The 24,515-nt window shown below is 50.2% G+C and overlaps 1 protein-coding gene across 2 annotated transcripts in view; it reads left to right on the plus strand.

The window, feature by feature from the left end:
- The window catches only part of ELF2 (E74 like ETS transcription factor 2), a 170,509-nt gene that overhangs the window by 45,244 nt on the left and 100,750 nt on the right, over positions 1-24,515 (plus strand). For both annotated transcript variants that reach the window (XM_075348542.1, XM_075348550.1), the window contains one exon: positions 10,497-10,654. In XM_075348542.1, coding sequence (XP_075204657.1) covers positions 10,580-10,654 — 75 coding nt within the window. In that variant the 5' untranslated portion in view covers positions 10,497-10,579. The remainder of the gene's footprint in view (positions 1-10,496; positions 10,655-24,515) is intronic.

Here is a 24,515-nt window from a genome sequence, read left to right on the forward strand (position 1 = left end):
TTTTGTAATCTCGCCCCTGCTTCCTGAACTTGCCCACCACTGACACAAACAGCTCAGCTCTGCCTTGTTCAGACAGTCCGGGCTGTCAGCTTCGCTGTGGCGTCAGGTTACACAACCCGTTATAATCTATGGATTCTGTAATGATAATCTGCTGCTGATTAATCGGTGATTTTATCAAAACTACACTAAGCAGCCCAGTAAGAGACACATCACTAGAATCAGGATCTCTGCCCCTACATTATGCTGCTCTCAGATTAGGTGGGAAAAACCTGGTGACAGATTCCCTTTTAAAGCGCACCAATCACCAGGATTTTCCTATATAAACTAAAGCCAGTGCTATACAGACACTATTAGGCTATGTGCGCACGTCGCGTAAAAACATGCAGTTACGCTGCGCTTTGTAGCGCAGCGTAACTGCATGCGTCCTGCCTCCCCTGCACAGTCTATGGAGATTGTGCAGGGACCGTGCGCACGTGGCGTTTAAGAGCGCAGCGCTTCGGCTCCTGCCGAAGCGCTGCGCAAAAAGAAGTGACATGTCACTTCTTTCCTGCGCTTTGCCGGCAGCTCCTGCTCTGTCTATGGCAGGAGCTGCAGGCAGAGCGCATGGAATCGGCGCTCACTACGGACATTTCTGCAGCGATCTAAAGCGCACATGTGCTCTTCAGATCGCTGCAGAAATTTCTGCAGGGCTTGTACGCAACGTGCGCACATAGCCTTATGCTGATTCTATACATACCTTTAGTTGTCAGATGTATAGATTTTGAAATACAGCCAAGTAAAGTTACAGAAATGCACAGCTTTTTGATTGGCAGCAGCTGCTGAATAGCTAATATGTGGGTGGGGTTTTGCTATCTATTCCCTACCCCTGTCTGCTGCCTGGCCTCTGTAGATGCTAGACTGTATGGGCTCCTTCCAGGTATGAGTCATTTCTGTGACATGATAGGGGTTTGTTAGAAACACAGCAAATGTTTTAATTTTCTGCCGCTTTAAACTGTGGAAATTAAGAGTTGGTCCCACGTTTGCCACGTAGAATGTCCTTTTGGCATGTGCTATATGTCAGTCTTTTTTTATATATAATATATATATATATTATATATATAATCATAGTTTGCTTAACTTTTCCTATACAGTGGAATACAGTAATAAAAGTAAAGCTCAAGTGTCTGTGTTTTTGGAATAAGAAGCAATGGCTCGTGCACACCAAAGGAAAATCCGAGATGCCATCAGAGCTTTAGACAACCTCTAAACCTATTGTGTATGCTAGGAGAATCCTGGGGTCAATGTGCCCTGATGACAGCTATGCCTTGTTATAGCATTGTCAATCACAATACAGCCGATCTCTACCTGTTATACAGTAGTAGTTTTTGCTGCAGCAAATATCTTCTCTTTTGACTTTTTTTGTGTGGCATTTATGGGGTTAATAGTAGCAGTTACTGCCAACTGAGCCCGAACGGGGGCAATGATGATGTCTGTAAAGCACTGCAGAAATGAATGGCACTATATTTTTATATTATTTTAATACTGGCTGTAAAGCACGGACAGCATGAGGCTTTTTTTTTTTTTTTTTAACCTCGAAAAGGTTTCTGCACTTTGCTCATAGTGATGTAAATAATTGACAAATAATCTGCTTAATACCTGGAAACAGAGCAACGTAGGGTAAATTCTTAGAAATAGCAGTGTCTGTCTGTCCTGCGCTGTGTATGTAGACCTTGTATGGGTGCATGATGCTTTCATGGAAGTGTGGACCAATTTCTTGCTGACGGATCAGCTGCTGCATTACATACGACTAGAAGGTGGCCCGATTCTACGCATCGGGTATTCTAGAATTTACGTATTGTGTAGTTCATGTATGATTTTTGTTTATATATATATATATATATATATATATATATATATATATATATATATATATATATAGATATAGATAAATGTTGTTGTGTGTAGTTACCAAGTGTTTGTGTAGGGCGCTGTACATGTTCTGGGTGTTGTCTGGGTGTGGCGGGGGGTGAGAGCGGTGTTGTATGTGTGTTGCGTTGTTTGTGGAGCGCTGTGTGTCTGTAGCGTTGTGTGTGTGTTGCGCGGTTTGTGTGTGGTGTGTTTTGGGGGGAGGTATGTTTTGTGCAATGTGTGTGTGTTGTGCGGTATGTGCGTATATTTGTGTGTGCAGCGTTGTCTGTGTGTGTGGGTGTCTGTGTAGGGCAGTTGTTTTTGGTTCCCAGTGTGTGTGTGTGTGGTGTGTTGTGCAGTGCGCGCGCGTGTGTGTGTGTTGGGGGGAGGTGTGCACTTCCCATCGTGCTCCATCCCCCATGCAGCACACTCCCCATCGTGCTCCATCACCCATGCAGCGCACTCCCCATCGTGCTCCATCCCCTATGGTGTGCACCCCCCATCGTGCTCCATCTCCCATGCTCCGCACTCCCAAACGTGCTCCATCCGCCATGCTGCGCACTCCCAAACGTGCTCCATCCACCATGCTGCGCACTCCCAAACGTGCTCCATCCGCCATGCTGCGCACTCCCAAACGTGCTCCATCCGCCATACTCCGCACTCCCCATCGTGCTCCATCCGCCATACTCCGCACTCCCCATCGTGCTGCATCCCCCATGCTGCGCACTCCCAAACGTGCTCCATCCGCCATGCTGCGCACTCCCAAACGTGCTCCATCCTCCATACTCCGCACTCCCCATCGTGCTGCATCCCCCATGCTGCGCACTCCCAAACGTGCTCCATCCGCCATGCTGCGCACTCCCAAACGTGCTCCATCCGCCATGCTGCGCACTCCCAAACGTGCTCCATCCGCCATGCTGCGCACTCCCAAACGTGCTCCATCCGCCATGCTGCGCACTCCCAAACGTGTTCCATCCGCCATGCTGCGCACTCCCAAACGTGCTACATCCGCCATGCTGCGCATTCCCAAATGTGCTCCATCCGCCATGCTGCGCACTCCCAAACGTACTCCATCCGCCATGCTGCGCACTCCCAAACGTGTTCCATCCGCCATGCTGCGCACTCCCAAACGTGCTCCATCCGCCATGCTGCGCACTCCCAAACGTGCTCCATCCGCCATGCTGCGCACTCCCAAACGTGCTCCATCCGCCATGCTGCGCACCCCCCATCGTGCTCCATCCCCCATGCTGCACCAGCATCAGCCTCTCTGCCCGCAGCATCAGCCTCTCTCATCCCAGCATCAGCCTCTCTCCTCCCAGCATCAGCCTCTCTGTCCCCAGCATCAGCCTCTCTGTCCCCAGCATCAGCCTCTCTGTCCCCAGCATCAGCCTCTCTCATCCCAGCATCAGCCTCTCTCATCCCAGCATCAGCCTCTCTCATCCCAGCATCAGCCTCTCTCATCCCAGCATCAGCCTCTCTCATCCCAGCATCAGCCTCTCTCATCCCAGCATCAGCCTCTCTCATCCCAGCATCAGCCTCTCTCATCCCAGCATCAGCCTCTCTCATCCCAGCATCAGCCTCTCTCATCCCAGCATCAGCCTCTCTCATCCCAGCATCAGCCTCTCTCATCCCAGCATCAGCCTCTCTCATCCCAGCATCAGCCTCTCTCATCCCAGCATCAGCCTCTCTCATCCCAGCATCAGCCTCTCTCATCCCAGCATCAGCCTCTCTCATCCCAGCATCAGCCTCTCTCATCCCAGCATCAGCCTCTCTCCTCCCAGCATCAGCCTCTCTCCTCCCAGCATCAGCCTCTCTCCTCCCAGCATCAGCCTCTCTCCTCCCAGCATCAGCCTCTCTCCTCCCAGCATCAGCCTCTCTCCTCCCAGCATCAGCCTCTCTCCTCCCAGCATCAGCCTCTCTCCTCCCAGCATCAGCCTCTCTCCTCCCAGCATCAGCCTCTCTCCTCCCAGCATCAGCCTCTCTCCTCCCAGCATCAGCCTCTCTCCTCCCAGCATCAGCCTCTCTCCTCCCAGCATCAGCCTTTTCTGTCCCCAGCATCAGCCTCTCTCTTCCCAGCATCAGCCTCTCTCCTCCCAGCCTACCCCAGCCTCAGCCTCCCCCAGCATCAGCCTCTCTCCTCCCAGCATCAGCCTCTCTCCTCCCAGCCTCCCCCAGCCTCAGCCTCCCCCAGCATCAGCCTCTCTCCTCCCAGCATCAGCCTCTCTCCTCCCAGCCTACCCCAGCCTCAGCCTCCCCCAGCATCAGCCTCTCTTCTCTCAGCCTCCCCATCCCAGCTTTCCCCAGGATCAGCCTCTCTCCTCCCAGCCTCCTCCAGCACGCCGTGCTCCTCTGCCGACACTCACAGATCCGATCGCATACACTCACACACACACACACACACACACACACGATCGCATACACTCACACACACCCGAACGCATACACTCACGCACACACACATTGACGATATTGCACATACGCGCTCACACTCACAACATCCGGAGATACCACATGCTTCTGGCCATGTGATCCTCCGGCAGGACCTGGAAGCTCACAGCACAGTATCGCCGCCGAGAAGCAAGCGATATCCCAGGATGTTGTGAGTGTGTGGATGCGATGTGATGTGTGTGTGAGGTGTGTGTGAGAGTGAGTGTGATCTGATGTGTATGTGTGTGCTGTTATGTGTGTGCGTGTGTGTATGTTCCGCCGCTGCAGGTCCTTGATGCGCTGGTAACTATGCTACCATGGTTACCAGCGTATCTCGTCCACCGCTCGCACGGGAGCCCACACCAGCATACGCCGGCCAGCCCCAGCAATGCGAGGGTATGTGTCGGCTGGTTTGGCGGCGTACGCTGATGTGGGCTCCCGGGGGTACAGTACTCACCTGGGAGTCGTGGCTCCGTGACCGTGTCGGTTCGGGGAATGCGTGGGGGGCGGGGCCAGAGCTAGCGTGCATTGCGTGAGGGGGGCGGGGCGTGGCCGAGTTGCCAATGCCTGCAGGGTGCCAGGGCGAGAGGCCAATCTGTGGGGGGGCGGAGCCTGGGCGAGCGGCCGGCCAATCCGTGTGGGGGCGCAGCCTGGGCGAGCGGCCAATCCGTGCGGGGGAGCGGGGCCATGGCGAGCCCAGCGGCCAATCAGCTTTGTGTCACCGTAAGGACACAATTTTGGAGCAAGACAGACAGACAGAATAAGGCAATTATATATATAGATTATCACATCCAACGGAAGTAAAATACAGTAAAGGTAAAAGCTACTGCGCTACCTAGTGGGGGGTGGGGGGGATCAATATGTCGTAGCAAGACACTGGTTTGAAACAGGTATGGACCAAAGAGGAATAAGATTCTAGAATACAGATTGTTGAAATTAAAAGTATATTTTTATTTTTTTTATCAAATATTAAAATGCTAAAAGTATATACAGTACAGACCAAAAGTTTGGACATTCAAAGAGTTTTCTTTATTTTCATGACTCTGAAAATTGTAGTTTCACATTGAAGGCATCAGAACTATGAATTAACACATGTGGAATGAAATACTTAACAAAAAGTGTGAAACAACTGATATGTCTTATATTCTAGGTTCTTCAAAGTAGTCACCTTTTGCTTTGATTACTACTTTGCACACTCTTCGCATTCTCTTGATGAGCTTCAAGAGGTAGTCACCGGAAATGGTTTTCCAACAGTCTTGAAGGAGTTCCCAGAGATGCTTAGCACTTGTTGGCCCTTTTGCCTTCACTCTGCGGTCCAGCTCACCCCAAACCATCTTGCTTGGGTTCAGGTCTGGTGACTGTGGAGACCAGGTCATCTAGTGTAGCATCCCATCACTCTCCTTCTTAGTCAAATAGCCCTTACACAGCCTGAAGGTGTGTTTGTGGTCATTGTCCTGTATTCTTGTATTCAGTTATGACCTCCTACATACTACAGCAAACACTGGAGCTGCGGCAGGTCGCAAATCACAGAAGGCCTGGAGCGACGCTGGAAACAAATGAAGCCACCGAAAGGCGAGTATAAGGCCATGTGGTGCACATGTTGCGTTTTTTTTCTTGTGTTTTGGTTGCGTTTTAAACTGCACTGTCAATGACAAAATGTTGTTCTTCCCCATCCTACAGGTGTGTGGCTTTATCATGGCTGGGTATCAAAATTGGGGGGGACCGCACGCTATTTTTTAAAAAAATTATTTATTGTTGTACTGCACGATAGAGATCCGTGGCTGTTGTCACTCAGCATTGGGGCATGTTTGACTGCAACCAATCATAGGCGCCGGTGGGCGGGTGAAGCAGTGAATATGAGATGAGCCTAATGAGCGGCCGGCACTTTCAGAAGCAGGGGAGGCTGCCGGTAATAGGGGAGTATAAAGGATGGAGAGACAGAGGGAGACTGAGACTGTCAGAGAGGGAGACTGAGACTGACAGAGAGGAAGACGGAGACTGTCAGAGAGGGAGACTGAGACTGTCAGAGAGGGAGACTGAGACTGTCAGAGAGGGAGACGGAGACTGTCAGAGAGGGAGACGGAGACTGTCAGAGAGGGAGACGGAGACTGTCAGAGAGGGAGACGGAGACTGTCAGAGAGGGAGACGGAGACTGTCAGAGAGGGAGACGGAGACTGTCAGAGAGGGAGACGGAGACTGTCAGAGAGGGAGACGGAGACTGTCAGAGAGGGAGACGGAGACTGTCAGAGAGGGAGACGGAGACTGTCAGAGAGGGAGACGGAGACTGTCAGAGAGGGAGACGGAGACTGTCAGAGAGGGAGACGGAGACTGTCAGAGAGGGAGACGGAGACTGTCAGAGAGGGAGACGGAGACTGTCAGAGAGGGAGACGGAGACTGTCAGAGAGGGAGACGGAGACTGTCAGAGAGGGAGACGGAGACTGTCAGAGAGGGAGACGGAGACTGTCAGAGAGGGAGACGGAGACTGTCAGAGAGGGAGACGGAGACTGTCAGAGAGGGAGACGGAGACTGTCAGAGAGGGAGACGGAGACTGTCAGAGAGGGAGACGGAGACTGTCAGAGAGGGAGACGGAGACTGTCAGAGAGGGAGACGGAGACTGTCAGAGAGGGAGACGGAGACTGTCAGAGAGGGAGACGGAGACTGTCAGAGAGGGAGACGGAGACTGTCAGAGAGGGAGACGGAGACTGTCAGAGAGGGAGACGGAGACTGTCAGAGAGGGAGACGGAGACTGTCAGAGAGGGAGACGGAGACTGTCAGAGAGGGAGACGGAGACTGTCAGAGAGGGAGACGGAGACTGTCAGAGAGGGAGACGGAGACTGTCAGAGAGGGAGACGGAGACTGTCAGAGAGGGAGACGGAGACTGTCAGAGAGGGAGACGGAGACTGTCAGAGAGGGAGACTGAGACTGTCAGAGAGGGAGACGGAGACTGTCAGAGAGGGAGACGGAGACTGTCAGAGAGGGAGACGGAGACTGTCAGAGAGGGAGACTGAGACTGTCAGAGAGGGAGACTGAGACTGTCAGAGAGGGAGACGGAGACTGTCAGAGAGGGAGACGGAGACTGTCAGAGAGGGAGACTGGGACTGACAGAGAGGGAGACTGGGACTGACAGAGAGGGAGACTGGGACTGACAGAGAGGGAGACTGGGACTGACAGAGAGGGAGACTGGGACTGACAGAGAGGGAGACTGGGACTGACAGAGAGGGAGACTGGGACTGACAGAGAGGGAGACTGGGACTGACAGAGAGGGAGACTGGGACTGACAGAGAGGGAGACTGGGACTGACAGAGAGGGAGACTGGGACTGACAGAGAGGGAGACTGGGACTGACAGAGAGGGAGACTGGGACTGACAGAGAGGGAGACTGGGACTGACAGAGAGGGAGACTGGGACTGACAGAGAGGGAGACTGGGACTGACAGAGAGGGAGACTGGGACTGACAGAGAGGGAGACTGGGACTGACAGAGAGGGAGACTGGGACTGACAGAGAGGGAGACTGGGACTGACAGAGAGGGAGACTGGGACTGACAGAGAGGGAGACTGGGACTGACAGAGAGGGAGACTGGGACTGACAGAGAGGGAGACTGGGACTGACAGAGAGGGAGACTGGGACTGACAGAGAGGGAGACTGGGACTGACAGAGAGGGAGACTGAGACTGTCAGAGAGGGAGACGGAGACTGTCAGAGAGGGAGACGGAGACTGTCAGAGAGGGAGACGGAGACTGTCAGAGAGGGAGACGGAGACTGTCAGAGAGGGAGACGGAGACTGTCAGAGAGGGAGACGGAGACTGTCAGAGAGGGAGACGGAGACTGTCAGAGAGGGAGACTGGGACTGACAGAGAGGGAGACTGGGACTGACAGAGAGGGAGACTGGGACTGACAGAGAGGGAGACTGGGACTGACAGAGAGGGAGACTGGGACTGACAGAGAGGGAGACTGGGACTGACAGAGAGGGAGACTGAGACTGACAGAGAGGGAGACGGGGACTGTCAGAGAGGGAGACGGGGACTGTCAGAGAGGGAGACGGGGACTGTCAGAGAGGGAGACGGGGACTGTCAGAGAGGGAGACGGGGACTGTCAGAGAGGGAGACGGGGACTGTCAGAGAGGGAGACGGGGACTGTCAGAGAGGGAGACGGGGACTGTCAGAGAGGGAGACGGGGACTGTCAGAGAGGGAGACGGGGACTGTCAGAGAGGGAGACGGGGACTGTCAGAGAGGGAGACGGGGACTGTCAGAGAGGCAGACTGGGACTGACAGAGAGGCAGACCGAGAGACCTGTGTTTTTGTTGAGAAAAACGGATCCAAAATGCAGTGCAAGCGCACAGCTAAACATTCTGGTTGTGTTTTGACACACCTTTATAAATTTCAATGGGTGGAAAATGCAACCAAAATGCAGTGAAGAAGTGTCATGCTGCTTTTCTTTACGCAACAATTTTGTCAAACAAACTGCTGCCTAAAAAAAAAAAAAAAAAAGCAACGTGTGCTCTGATTTATTTTCTCATGGACAGTCGGACTGAAATAGAAGCTGTGCTGGTGTCACTCACCCTGCCTCCATCACTGCCACCTTATGATGTCATGGTTCAGATAGATAAGCTGTGAGCCAACGGTGACCTCGCTGCTATCACCGCGATTAATTCTGCTATCATCAGAGATCAGACATGAAAGAAACTGATAAATGACAATTGCCTCTCTCTGACAACGTCCTGTTCCACGTTTAAGAGGGAAATGCTTGCAGGGCTATGGCTACATTCACACTTGCGTTGTTTTGCATCAGTCACAATGCGTTTGGTGACTGAAGGGATGGATGCGTCGCACTTTGTTGTAACACTGCGGAAAGCAGAAGTGTTTTGAGAGAGAGAGATGTTTCTGTATTGTAGTGCGAGTCTAGTGAAATTGTCGTCCTGCTCACTAGTCAGGGTGAGTTTAGGGCCAGCTGAGGTCCAAGGTATCCTGCTCGCCAACAGATTCCAAGAACCTGTATAGGAACGCTAGGGAGCTCAGGAGTCAGCTTGAGGTGAGTTCAGGAGGTGCGTCCTCACCTCTCTCCCTAGAGGCAGGGACCTCCGTTGTATCGTGACCCCTGTGTGTTGTAACTTCTTCTGGGGGTTTACCAGGTAAACCCTGCTAATCACGTGCATCATAATTAGTGGCCACATCCCTGTAAACCTGATAGGGAAGGCTTTTTCTAAATACCTTATTCAGCCAATTCTGCCTCTGAGTGGCGGCTATTGCGGTCCTCTCCTCCCCATCAAGTGACCTCTGAGATCCGGTGATATCGCGTCAACTTCCAGTTGACCCAACATAACCGAGGCCGGCCCCAGTCTTCCTGATTGACTGGGCTGTGGCCGGACTTTCACCACTCATCACAGCCCAGCATCTCGCTCATGTGCGCTCTCCTTCACTGCAGAGCGCCGCAAGCAGGAGCGATGCTGGACCGTGACGAGAGGTGCAACTCAACCCACAGCCCAGTCACTCAGGAAGACTGGGGCTGGCCTCGGTTATGTCGGGTCAACCGGACGTTGACAAGATATCACCGGATCTCCAGAGGTCAAGGAGCCCGGGGGTCACTTCATGGGGATGAGCGGACTGCAATAGCCGCCCCGCCACTCAGAGGCAGAATTGGCTGAACGAGGTAGAAAAAGCCTTCCCAATCAGTTTTACAGGTATGTGGCCACTATTGCAGAGTAGTGAACCACCCCTTTACGGTGAAATTCTTAACAAATAAAAACATAATCACACTATGTCAGGAAAATTAATAAGCACAGTTTGCATGTACAGTATATGGATTTTGCTGCGGAATCAGTTTGTAAAGTAGCTGCAGCAAGAAATCATAGTCCTTTTTATAATTATTATTTATTAATTTGTGACTATTTGCTAAGTTTATTTTTAATTTCTGTATCCAATGCATGCAAATATGTATGGAACTGTTAAGCTGCCGGCCTCATTAGCTCACGTACAATTAACCACTCCTGTGATGGAACAAAAATAAAAGTTGCATTCTTACTGCACATTTTCTGTCGTCTGCACCTTGTATTTTGTCAGATCTTCTATTGCTTTGTTTTGCAATTTATCTACACCAGACAGAATATAGCTGAATAAAGGGAAGGTACTGTGTAAAGTGAGATATATCCAGCATATGTTATTTAAAGTTGCCTTTTTTTGTTACAGGATCAGTGTGAAGATCTGAATCGAGTGGTTCTTGGGACGACTGGTTGATCAGTTTGCTTGCAGTGCGACTCAGGGGATGCAACATGACCTCCGCTGTGTTAGATGGTGGTGGATCAGTGGAGAGCTATGTCATCAATGGAGTGGAAAATCCTGAACAGGTGAGAAAAGAGTCAACATTATAATAAGGTAAAATCAGTTCTCCTATACAGTTGAAACCAGAAGTTTACATACACTATCTAAAAAGACACATCTGCATGTTTTTCTCACTATCTGACATGAAATCAGAATAAACCTTTCCTGTGTTAGGTCAGTTAGGATTACCAAAATATTTATATTTGCCAAATGCCAGAATAATAAGAGAGAGAGAGAATGTTTTAAGACATTTTTATTACTTTCTGCAAAGTCAAAAGTTTACATACATTTCATTAGTATTTGGTACCTTTGCCCTTTAAACTATATGACTTGGGTCAAACGTTTTTGGATATCCTTCCACAAGCTTCTCACAATAGTTGGTAGGAATTTAGGCCCTTTCCTCCTGACAAAGCTGGGGTAACTGAGCCATGTTTGTAGGTCACCTTGCTCGCACCTGCCTTTTCAGCTTTGCCCATAAATTTTCAATAGTATTGAGATCAGGGATTTCTGATGGCCACTCCAAACATTGATATTGTTATCCTTAAGGCACTTTGTAACCACTTTGGCAGTATGGGTGATTGTCCATTTGGAAGACCCATTTCCGCCCAAGCTTTAAGTTCCTGGCTGATGCCTTGAGATATTGCTTCAGTATTACCACATGATTTTCTTTCCTCATGATTCCTTCACTATTTTGTGAAGTGCAGCAGTCCCTCCTGCAGCAAAACAACCCTACAACATGATGCTGTCACCCCCGTGTTTAACAGTTGGGATGGTGTTCTTAGGTTTGAAAGCTTCTCCCTTTTTCTTCCAAAAGTAACGATGGTCATTATGGCAAACAGTTCAATTTTAGTTTTGTCAGACATGTCTGCAAAAATTAAGGTGTTTGTTCCTGTGTGCATTTGCAACCATTAATTTGGCTTTTTTATGTATCTTTTGGAGTAAGGGGTGCTTCACACACAGCGAGCTCGCTGCCGAGATCGCTGCTGAGTCACGCTTTTTGTGACGCAGCAGTGACCTCATTAGCGATCTCGCTGTGTGTGACACTGAGCAGCGATCTGGCCCCTGCTGCGAGATCGCTGCTCGTTACACACAGCCCTGGTTCGTTTTCTTCAAAGCCGCTCTCCTGCTGTGACACACAGATCGCTGTGTGTGACAGCAAGAGAGCGACAAATGAAGCGAGCAGGGAGCAGGAGCCGGCGTCTGACAGCTGAGGTAAGCTGTATCCAAGATAAACATCGGGTAACCAAGGTGGTTACCCGATATTTACCTTAGTTACCAGCCTCCGCAGCTCTCACGCTGCCTGTGCTGCCGGCTCCGGCTCTCTGCACATGTAGCTGCTGTACACATCGGGTTAATTAACCCGATGTGTACAGCAGCTAGGAGAGCAAGGAGCCCGCGCTCAGTGTGCGCAGCTCCCTGCTCTCTGCACATGTAGCTGCATTACACATCGGGTTAATTAACCCGATGTGTACTGTAGCTAGGAGAGCAAGGAGCCAGCGCTTAGTGTGCGCGGCTCCCTGCTCCCTGCTCACACTGGTAACTAATGTAAACATCGGGTAACCATACCCGATGTTTACCTTAGTTACCAGTCTCCGCAGCTTCCAGACGGCGGCTCCGTGCAAGCGCAACGTCGCTTGCACGTCGCTGCTGGCTGGGGGCTGGTCACTGGTCGCTGGTGAGATCTGCCTGTTTGACAGCTCACCAGCGACCATGTAGCGATGCAGCAGCGATCCTGACCAGGTCAGATCGCTGGTCGGATCGCTGCTGCATCGCTAAGTGTGAAGGTACCCTAATGGCTTCTTCCTGGCAGAGTGGCATTTCAGCCCATGTTGATACAGCACTTGTTCACTGTGGATAATGACACAATCTTACCAGCTTCCGCCAGCATCTTCACAAGGTCTTTTGCTTTTGTCCTGGGTTGATATGCACATGTCTGACCAAAGCACGTGTTAATCTCTGGTACACAGAACCCGTCTCCTTCATTAGTGGTATGATGGCTGGACATTCCCATCTTGTTTGTACTTGCGTATAATTATTTGTACAGATGAACAAGGCACCTTTTGAGTATCTCGAAATTGCACCCAAGGATAAACCAGACTTCTACAAGTCCACAATTCTCTTCCTGAGATCTTGGCTGATTTATATTGACTTTCCCATGATGCTACACAAAGAAGAAGTGTGTTTCAGGTGTGCATTAAAATACATCCACATGTGTGTCTCTAATTAACTCAGATTTTTCCAATAAACCTATCGGAAGCTTCCAAAGACATGACATCATCATATAGGCCAGTCATGGCGAACCTTTTACAGGCCGAGTGCCCAAACTGTAGTTCTAAACCCATTTTTTTTTCCGAAGTGCCAATCAATCCTATTATGTAAATAATTGATTTTAACCTTACCTTTGCAGTCTTCTCTTCTCTTCAGCAGGGGGCATCACACTCATGCGTGCTTACCACACATTGGAGCTGAGCCCCTGCCCTTTCCAGACACAGCAGTTGGATTGATCTTTCTGGAAATAAATTGCAGCATGTTAGACAGAGATTTTAGCCTGGAATGCAATCAGATGTCACCCTGTAATCCACATCTACATTTCAATGTCTGAAGATCTTGAAATCCCATAAAGACGTACGAGTTGCTATTCTCCCCTTTCATTGTGTAGTTATGTCCCCTTCCTGGCCACTTCCTGGTAAACATGTCCCCCATCCTGATATATATTTCCTACATTCTGGTATATTTGTCCACATCATGGCCCCATCCTGGTAAATGTACCCCATCCTGGTAAATGTACCCCATCCTGGTAAATGTATCCCATCCTGGCATGTTCCCCCATGCTGTTAAATGACCCCATCCTGGTAAATGTACCCCATCCTGGTAAATGTACCCCATCCTGGTAAATGTATCCCATCCTGGCATGTTCCCCCATGCTGTTAAATGACCCCATCCTGGTAAATGTACCCCATCCTGGTAAATGTATCCCATCCTGGCATGTTCCCCCCATGCTGTTAAATGACCCCATCCTGGTAAATGTACCTCATCCAGGCATGTTCCCTTATCCTGGTAAATGTACCCCATCCTGGTAAATGTATCCCATCCTGGCATGTTCCCCCCATGCTGTTAAATGACCCCATCCTGGTAAATGTACCTCATCCAGGCATGTTCCCTTATCCTGGTAAATGTACCCCATCCTGATAAATGTCACCCTTCCTGCTAAATGTTCCCCATCCTGGCATTTTTCCTCATCCTGGCATGTTCATGTACCCCCATCCTGGCATGTTTCCCCCCCATCCTTTCATGTTTCCCCCCATTCTGGTAAATGTATCCCCCATTCTGGTAAATGTATCCCCCATACTGGTAAATGTATCCCCCATACTGGTAAATGTACCCCTTCCTGGCATGTTTCCCTTCCTGCTAAATGTACCCCATCCTGGCATGATTTCCCCCATCCTTACAGTCATGTTTACCCCCATCCTTGCAGCCATGTTTCCCCCATCTTTGCAGCCATGTTTCCCCCATCTTTGCAGCCATGTTTCCCCCATCTTTGCACGTTTCTCTCCATCTTTGCACGTTTCTCTCCATCTTTGCAGCCATGTTTTCCCCGTGCTCTCCATGTTTTCCCCGTGCTCTGTTTGTATATGCCCCATGCTCCCATGTTCCCCCCGTGCTAGCTCTGTCCCCCGTGCTCCCCATGTTCCCCCCCGTGCTGGCTCTGTCCCCCGTGCTCCCCATGTGTCCCCCATGTAGGCTCTGTCCCCCGTGCTCCAATGTTTCCCCCGTGCTCCCCATGTGTCCTCCGTGCGCTCCATGTTTGCCCCGTGCTGGCTCTGTCCCCCGTGCGCTCCATGTTTCCCCCATGCTCCCATGTTTCCCCCGTGCACTCCATGTTTCCCCCATGCACTCCATGTTTCCCCCGTGCGCTCCATGTTTCCCCCATGCTCCCATGTTTCCCCCGTGCGCTCCATGTTCCCCCATGCTCCCATGTGTCCCCCGTGCGCTCCATGTGTCCCCCGTGCTCCCCATGTGTCCCCCGTGCGCTCCATGTTTGCCCCGTGCTGGCTCTGTCCCTCGTGCGCTTCATGTTTCCCCCGTGCGCTCCATGTTTCTCCCGTGCGCTCCATGTTTCCCCCGTGCGCTCCATGTTTCCCCCATGCGCTCCATGTTTCCCCCGTGCGCTCCATGTTTCCCCCGTGCAGGCTCTGTCCCCCATGTGTCCCCCGTGCGCTCCATGTTTCCCCCGTGCAGGCTCTGTCCCCCATGTGTCCCCCGTGCGCTCCATGTTTCCCCCGTGCAGGCTCTGTCCCCCATGTGTCCCCCGTGCGCTGCATGATTCCCCCGTGCAGGCTCTGTCCCCCATGTGTCCCCCGTGCAGGCTCTGTCCCCCCTGTGTCCCCCGTGCGCTCCATGTTTCCCCCGTGCAGGCTCTGTCCCCCATGTGTCCCCCGTGCAGGCTCTGTCACACATGTGTCCCCCGTGCGCTCCATGTTTCCCCCATGCAGGCTCTGTCCCCCATGTGTCCCCCGTGCGCTCCATGTTTCCCCCGTGCAGGCTCTATGTTTCCCCCGTGCAGGCTCTGTCCCCCATGTGTCCCCCGTGCAGGCTCTATGTTTCCCCCGTGCAGGCTCTGTCCCCCATGTGTCCCCCGTGCGCTGCATGTTTCCCCCGTGCAGGCTCTGTCCCCCATGTGTCTCCCGTGCAGGCTCTGTCCCCCATGTGTCCCCCGTGCGCTCCATGTTTCCCCCGTGCAGGCTCTGTCCCCCATGTGTCCCCCGTGCGCTCCATGTTTCCCCCATGCAGGCTCTGTCCCCCATGTGTCCCTCGTGCGCTCCATGTTTCCCCCGTGCAGGCTCTGTCCCCCATGTGTCCCCCGTGCAGGCTCTGTCCCCCATGTGTCCCCCGTGCAGGCTCTGTCCCCCATGTGTCCCCCATGTGTCTCCCGTGCAGGCTCTGTCCCCCATGTGTCCCCCGTGCGCTCCATGTGTCCCCCGTGCAGGCACTGTCCCCCATGTGTCCCCCGTGCAGGCTCTGTCCCCCATGTGTCCCCGTGCAGGCACTGTCCCCCATGTGTCCCCCGTGCAGGCTCTGTCCCCCATGTGTCCCCCGTGCGCTGCATGTTTCCCCCGTGCAGGCTCTGTCCCCCATGTGTCCCCCGTGCGCTGCATGTTTCCCCCGTGCAGGCTCTGTCCCCCATGTGTCCCCCGTGCGCTGCATGTTTCCCCCGTGCAGGCTCTGTCCCCCATGTTTCCCCCGTGCAGGCTCTGTCCCCCATGTGTCCCCCGTGCGCTCCATGTTTCCCCCGTGCAGGCTCTGTCCCCCATGTGTCCCCCGTGCGCTCCATGTTTCCCCCATGCAGGCTCTGTCCCCCATGTGTCCCCCGTGCGCTCCATGTTTCCCCCGTGCAGGCTCTGTCCCCCATGTGTCCCCCGTGCGCTGCATGTTTCCCCCGTGCAGGCTCTGTCCCCCATGTGTCTCCCGTGCAGGCTCTGTCCCCCATGTGTCCCCCGTGCAGGCTCTGTCCCCCATGTGTCCCCCATGTGTCTCCCGTGCAGGCTCTGTCCCCCATGTGTCCCCCGTGCGCTCCATGTTTCCCCCGTGCAGGCTCTGTCCCCCATGTTTCCCCCGTGCAGGCTCTGTCCCCCATGTGTCCCCCGTGCAGGCTCTGTCCCCCATGTGTCCCCCGTGCAGGCTCTGTCCCCCATGTGTCCCCCGTGCGCTCCATGTGTCCCCCGTGCAGGCACTGTCCCCCATGTGTCCCCCGTGCAGGCTCCGTCCCCCATGTGTCCCCGTGCAGGCTCCGTCCCCCATGTGTCCCCCGTGCAGGCTCTGTCCCCCATGTGTCCCCCGTGCGCTGCATGTTTCCCCCGTGCAGGCTCTGTCCCCCATGTGTCCCCCGTGCGCTGCATGTTTCCCCCGTGCAGGCTCTGTCCCCCATGTGTCCCCCGTGCAGGCTCTGTCCCCCATGTGTCCCCCGTGCGCTCCATGTGTCCCCCGTGCAGGCACTGTCCCCCATGTGTCCCCCGTGCAGGCTCTGTCCCCCATGTGTCCCCGTGCAGGCTCCGTCCCCCATGTGTCCCCCGTGCAGGCTCTGTCCCCCATGTGTCCCCCGTGCGCTGCATGTTTCCCCCGTGCAGGCTCTGTCCCCCATGTGTCCCCCGTGCGCTGCATGTTTCCCCCGTGCAGGCTCTGTCCCCCATGTGTCCCCCGTGCAGGCTCTGTCCCCCATGTGTCCCCCGTGCGCTCCATGTGTCCCCCGTGCAGGCACTGTCCCCCATGTGTCCCCCGTGCAGGCTCTGTCCCCCATGTGTCCCCGTGCAGGCTCCGTCCCCCATGTGTCCCCCGTGCAGGCTCTGTCCCCCATGTGTCCCCCGTGCGCTGCATGTTTCCCCCGTGCAGGCTCTGTCCCCCATGTGTCCCCCGTGCGCTGCATGTTTCCCCCGTGCAGGCTCTGTCCCCCCCACATCTTGGCACAGCCGCACAGAGGCTAAAAATAAAAAAAAAACTCACCTTCTGGCCCCCACTCCTCCACTGCTGTGTCCTCAGTCACTTCAGTTCCCGCGCGGCCACAAGACACCGGCGCCGCCTACTGACGCTCCTCCGTCTCCTAGGCAACAGGTCTGCAGCCCAGGAGAGGAGGCGTGTCAGAGCGAGGAGAAATGTCTCCTCTGCTAAACACCAGTTTGAGCTGCTGGCGCGACCACACCAGCAGATCAAACTGGCGCAGTGTGGCGACAGCGCACGTGCCAGCACAAACGGCTCTGCGTGCCCTGTCTGGCACGCGTGCCATAGGTTCGCCATCACTGATATAGGCTGTGCCATATTGTTTAAAGGCATAGTACTCTTAATGTATGTAAACTATGCAGAAAATAATAAAAATGCCTTAAAACATTCTCTCTCTCATTATTCTCGCATTTGGCAAATATAAATAATTTTGGTTCCTAATTGACCCAAATCGGGAAAGGTTTATTCTGATTTCATATCAGATAGTGAGAAAAACATGCAGATGTGTCTTTTTTAGATAGTGTATGTAAACGTCTGGTTTCAACTGTATGTAAGGCAATAAATATTAAAATACAAACTAGTACCTTAACATCAAAATATACAGTGCTTTGAAAAAGTATTCATGCCCTGTGAACTTTTCCACATTTTTTCAAGTTACACCCACATACATAAATGTATTTTATGCGACATATCAACACTGAGTAGCAAGTATTTGTGGAGTGTGTAGGAAATGATACTTGATTTTCTTAATACTGTAAAAAAAAATATATATTTTTTAAAAATTGACGTCTATATGTATTCAGTTAATACTTTGTTGTCTGCAATTACTGCTGCAATCTTTTGGGGTATGTCTCTATCAGCTTTGCACATCTTGAGGCTGCAATTTTTGCCCATTCCTCTTTGCAAAATAGCTCTGGTTCAGTGACATTGGATGGAGGCGTCTGTGAACAGCAATTTTCAGATCTTGCCACAGATTGTCAATAGCATTTAGGGCAGGACTTTGACTGGACCATTTACACACATGAATATGCTTTGATCTAGACCAGGGGTATCAAACTCGGCTGGGTATATGGGCCGCACATAGAAAAAAAATAGGGGGTATTGCTTTCTTTGCAGGACAAAGTGACATTTTTATTTGTACCATTTTTTTTTTCTACACACCTTTTTATATCACTGTTTTTGAACATTTTTCGCTCATTTATTAAAACAAGCGTGCACTTTTTTTGTTTAAAAAAGAAACAAAAACCTTTTTAATAAACGTCATTTTTTTTTTTTTTAAACTTTTTATCCCTTTTTGTATGTAATATAGTTTTACAATTCACACCATATAGTAATGTTTTGCCAAAATCTTCCAGTAATGTTCCCATTCTGATCCTAATTTTGTAGTAATGTGCCCCATCATTGTCCCCTTGTAGGAACGTGCTCCATTCTTGTTCCCATCCTGTAGTAATGTGCCCATCCTTGTCCCCTTTTAGTAATGTGCCCATCCTTGTCCCCATCCTGTAGTAATGTGCCCATCCTTGTCCCCATCCTGTAGTAATGTGCCCCATCCTGTAATAATGTGCCCATCTTTGTCCCCATCCTGTAGTAATGTTCCCCATCCTGTAATAATGTGCCCATCCCTGTCCCTTCTGAAAAAGTCTCCCCACAACATGATGCTACTTCCCAATGTTTCAGGGTTGGGATATGTTTTCCGGATGATATGCAATGTTAGTTTTCCACCACAGATAGCGTTTTGTATTTAGCCCAAAAAGTTCTATTTTGGTTTCATCTGACCAGTGCACCTTTTCCCACATGCTAGCAGAGTCCCTCTACATGGCTTTTGCAGAGTGCAAATGAGACATCTTATGGCTTGCTTTATGGCTGTCTTCTTACTTTTCCTCCATAAACGCCAGATTTCTGGAGTATATGACTAATAGTTGTCCTGTGGACAGATTCTCCCACCTGAGCTGTGGATCTCTGCAGCTCCTGTAGAGTGGCCGTGGGCCTCTTGGCTGCTTCTCTAGTTATTGTTCCCTTGGCTTGGGATGTCAGTTTAGGTGGACGGCCATGGTGGGTAGGTTTGCAGTTGTGACATACCTGATCCATTTTCATATGATGGATTACACCGCTTTCTTTTTTTCCCCATAACTTAAAGGGACTCTATCAGGACATTTTTGCTATGTAATCTGAAGCCAGCATGCTGTAAGAGTTAACATGCAGTTTACAGCCAGCCATTTGTTATTTCAAATTCTGTATTTGTTTACCTGCAATGTTAGTTTAAGCTTCTTTGCTTTCCCATTAGTGGGTGTGAGGAGCACATGAGCTGTAGTCTGACTCCGCCCCTCCTGTGATTAGCAGCTTTTGTCTATGGAAATGTACCCTGAAACCCCGGTGTGGGCGAGGACAGCTCCCAGACCTCTGCTACATGTTACAAATATTGTTCACTCTGTGACAATGGCTACAGCCAGTAATCCAAGTGATGCATTGTTAGATTCAGAATCTCTTTGCCTACATCATTCTGCTCTCAGATGAGGTAGCAAAAACCTGCTGACACATTCCCTTTAACCCTGCTCTACTTTTCCCTCAACTTTATCCCTGACCTGACAGCCTTGCAGATTTAGGTGTTAAAGGGGTGGTTCACCCCTTTTCATTACTGGCCACATCGATATTATGTTGGGATCAAGGTTTCTCTCAAATACCTTGTGTTGTCAGTGTTGCCTGTGGGCGGTGCTATTGCGATCCGCTCACCCCGTTCGCGTGAGCCCCGGGCTTCATGACCTTTGATGTCTGGTGATGTCATGTCAACTGAGGCGAGCTGCAGTCTACCTAAGTGACTGGGCTGGGGGTGGCGTCACAACGCAGCATCTCCCTGTTCCCTCCTTCACTTCAGAGAGCCGCAAGCAGGAGCAATGCTGGGCTGTGATGAGCGGTGAACGCCGCCCACAGCCCAGTGACTCACGGAGACTGGGGCCGGTCGAGGCGATGTCAGGTCAACAGGAAGTTGACGTGACATTATCGTACATCAGATGTCATGGAGCCCGGGGAGTCATGTGACGGGGGTGAGCGCAGAGTACAATGGCGCTGCTCACAGGCACTATTGGCAATAAAAGGTATTTGAAACCTTGTTTCTCAACTTATCATTGATATGGCTGGTAATAAAAAGGGTGATCCACCTTTTTAATTTGCACCCTGTCTAGTATCAATGTACCCCTCATTTTAACCTGTTTATGAATGAAAGTTCTTTTATTCTATCCCTGACTTTAACAACGACTTCTGGAAGCAATTGAACACTCAGGATCTTATTTGTGGGCAGCGTACAAATGCATGTCATAATTTTCACATTTATAGTTTTAAATTATATAGAAAACCATGTAACATTTCCTAATAGAAATCATACATACTTACTACTTAGTGTATACATTTACGTTTGTGGGTGTAACGTGACAAAATGTGGAAAAGTTGACAGGGTATGAATACTTTTGTCAAAGCCATGCATCAAACTACAAAAATGTACACCCACAGGTGCAGTAAATACCAGAGATGGTGCCAATTTATTCTCACGTCGTATTCCATCGGTCACTATATTGGTCTGGCTGTGGCCCTTAGAGGGAACACCGCCTTTTACCTGCCGGCATTAATGGCAATTCTTTTGATTGGCCGGGCTGGTGTGACATCATTATTGTGGCTTGAAACACGTTGCGCCAGGTCAGCTAATCACAAGAGAAGTCGCCGATGCCATCAGGTAAGAGTCACTACTCTAGCCCCCTGGCAGCGGCCACATATCACTGTTGTGCCCATTGGAAAGGGACATGTGAATCAATTTTCACCAACTCTAAAGCGATCCGTCACGCAGTGACTATCTGTATTCTGCATGGAATAAGGAAACCCAAAGCGAGCGCTGCCACAAACAGGTCGCACCAGGAGCACGATACATCGGTGGGCCCTGGCGATAGCGAAAGGGGAGCGGGTTCACCTCCTGCACTCACCTAAGGCTGTTCCCTGCACTCTCTAACATCCCTACACGGGCCTTCATTTGCCCTGAAATCACCCTGGCTAGTGAGAAGGCTGGCGACTCACTACTGCAATAATCCAACACAAGGGTAGAAAGACAGATGGGGAAATGGACAGAAAAGTAAAACCCTCTCCAAGCAACTCCAATGCAGCTAACCACAGCTGCAATAGTCGCGAGCTTCAGCTTCTTCCAGAGAAATTCTCCTTCCAAATTTGACAGCTAAGATATGAGACTCTATAACCGACATCAGATGTTAGGACATGTGACTATATATATATAGCGAAGTAGAGTGGTCACAAAAGAGCTGCACATGGGGTTAAGGCTCCAAGGGATAGCCAGATCGGAAAAGGTACTTAACCCCTACAGCACCAAAGGAAAGCAAATGCATTTAAAGGTCAGATGCAGACCTGTGCACAATAAGGCGCTGTGACCTTCTGGTCCCAGACTCACCAGTGATCCCCCACCTGAGCGGGGCACTATAAGGAAACTGGCTGTATTGTAATGTCGCAGATATTTTATAAAATGTCACGTAAAATAAAGAGGTATAACCTCACATATTGCAGGCTCTTTGTCTCAGGTCATCGTGGCGTGTGATGGTTTACTCATCGATTTTACTTTGTTATATGAATATTTCTGGCATTGCATTAATGATGGAATCAGTGGTCAGTAAATAGGGGAGCGAGCACATGGTTATCTGAAGCTGTACCCACTTTTTTTTTTTTTTTTTCAAGGGTTTGTCCATGAGTTATCATTTGATGGCTTCTGTGTTTGACCTCATTCATCGGTTATGTTAGGCCAATGCCAGAGCAGATTTCAGTTGATTGTCAAACCCCTAGTGATCTCCTATTGATGACCTATCCTAACCTTAGGACATCAGTTCTTGAAGACGTCGTTCACTACAAAGCATAGTGGCCACATCGATGTATTGCTATGAGAGAAGGCTTTTTCTAAATACCTTGTGTTGTCAATTCTGCCTGTGAGTGGTTCTCTCTCTCAGCTCATCCCCCATCACGTGACCCGGGCTGCAGTGACATCACCGAGGCGGGACCCACTCTCCACGAGTGACTGGTCTGTGGGCGGAATTTTTATTGTACGTCACAGCCCATCATCTCACGCGTTCTCTCCTTCACTGCAGAGCGCTGCAAGCAGGAGCGATGCTGGTCTGGTCCGAGGCAGGACTCACAGAGACTGGGTCCTGCCTCGGTGCTGCCGGGTTAACTTCCAACACCGGACATCAGAGGTCACTGCAGCCTGGGTCACGTGATGGGAACGGAGCAGACAGCGATAGCACCGCTCACAGGCAGAGTTGGCAATAGAAGGTATTTAGAAAAAGCCTCCTGTCACAGCTTTACATCAATGTGGCCACTATGCTTTGTAGCGTACATCTTTATGTCCCATACAACTCCTGTATTATATACAAATCATAACCGTATAAAAAAAAACTACCAAGAAAGTGCAAAAAAAAAAATAGCAGTCTGAAAAGTAAGAATACATCATCAGGGACATCAATATTCTACCACATTCAGCCGTTTATAAGAATGAAGAGCAATGTCATTCAAATAAAGCTAAGCTTCAGTGTTCACCAAAAATTATTTGCAGGACGCCGAGTTATTGGGCACGTTGGTAGTCCGTGTTTTTTTTTTTTGTTTGTTTTTTTTTTAATATTAAAGTCTATGGAAAATGGATCTATTAAATAGCCATTTGTTTTTCCTTAATTTCGAAAGGATCAATTTTATAAATGTATCAAATATATGCTTTCTGGATTATGGGCTGCAGGCACACTGATGGCTTGCATAGAGCGCTGTTCAGCCCGCCTGATCTAATAGTATGGGTGTCACTTAATATGCGGGCTTGTGACTGTGCATCTGCAAGTGTGAACAGTGCTCTATGCAAGCCACTAGTGTGCAGTTTTATCATCTAGCAATCGCCCCCTCCATTCAATGGAGGTGTGTGTGTGATTTGCTCCTCCTGCCCCTGTGATGCCTCCACTTAATGGGGGTTTAGCTGTATCCTGGTAGAGTACTAGCTTTTGGCCTGGGCGATGTACACACTCCAGCCCATCTTTGCTGTAAGTGATACTTAATTTTTGGAGGATATTTATTCTTCTTTCTGGGTTATGGAAAAGAAAAACAGTTGGCTAGTTAATGGATCCGTTTTCCATAGACTAATGTTAAAGAGAATTTATACATATAGAATTTTTAGCTGAACGACAAACTATTTTGTCAATGTACAGCTTGTGGATTCGTTCTAATGCATGATTACCGGACATGTAAACTTAGGGGTACTTCTCACATAGTGAGATCGCTGCTGAGTCACAGGTTTTGTGACGTACCACTGACCTTATCAGCGATCTCGCTGTGTGTGACACTAGGCAGCGACCTGGCCCCTGCTGTGAAATCGCTGATCGTTACACACTGTTCTGGTTCACCAACTCTGTGTAAGCTGTGTACGCTGGTAATCAGGGTAAATATCAGGTAACTAAGCAAAGCGCTTTGCTTAGTAACCCAATGTGTACCCTAGCTACGTATATAGGGAGCCAGCGCTGGCAGCCTGTAAGCGGTGTACGCTGCTAACCAGGGTAAATATTGGGTAACCAAGCAAAGCGCTTTGCTTAGTTACCCAATATTTACCCTGGTTACCAAGCGCAGCATAATTACACGAGTCCCTGGTGGCTAGTCGCTGGTGAGATATGCCTGATTGACAGCTCACTAGCGACGATGTAGCGACGTACCAACGATCCTGACCAGGTCGTATCGTGGTTGGAATCGCTGGTACGTCGTTTAGTGATATGGTACCCTTAGGCTAAAGGAGTGAGGGGAGTAGATTTTGAGATTACTGGGGCAGGCTGATATGACTTTCATGGTTGTTACTTTATCAGTCTTCTAATGAGTGACCAGATAAGAAAAAATGTGTTTGTTGATCATGATCATACAGTCATGGCCAAAAGTGTTGGCACCTTTTGAAATTGTTCCAGAAAGTGAAGTATTTCTTCCAGAAAATTATTGCAATTACACATGTTTTATTATACACACATATTTCTTTTGCACTGGAACACCACAAAAACACAGAGAAGAAAAGTCATATTGGACATAACTGAAAAAGTTGGCTAGATAAAATTGTAGACACTCAACTTAATATTTGGTTGCACACCCTTTGGAAGAAATAATGGCAATCAATCACTTTCTATAACCATCAGCAAGATTTCTACACCTCTCAACTGGGATTTTGGAGCACTCTTCTTTTGCAAACTGCTCCAGGTCTCTCATATTTGAAGGGTGTCTTCTACCAACAGCAATTTTAAGGTCTCTCCACTGGTATTCAATGGGATTTCGATCCAAAATAATTTCTGGCTATTTTCCTGTTGCTTTGTTTCCATCCATTTCTCTGAGTTTCTGGAAGTA

Source organism: Anomaloglossus baeobatrachus, chromosome 1 (assembly GCF_048569485.1).
Source record: "Anomaloglossus baeobatrachus isolate aAnoBae1 chromosome 1, aAnoBae1.hap1, whole genome shotgun sequence".
Classification (NCBI taxonomy): Eukaryota; Metazoa; Chordata; class Amphibia; order Anura; family Aromobatidae; genus Anomaloglossus; species Anomaloglossus baeobatrachus.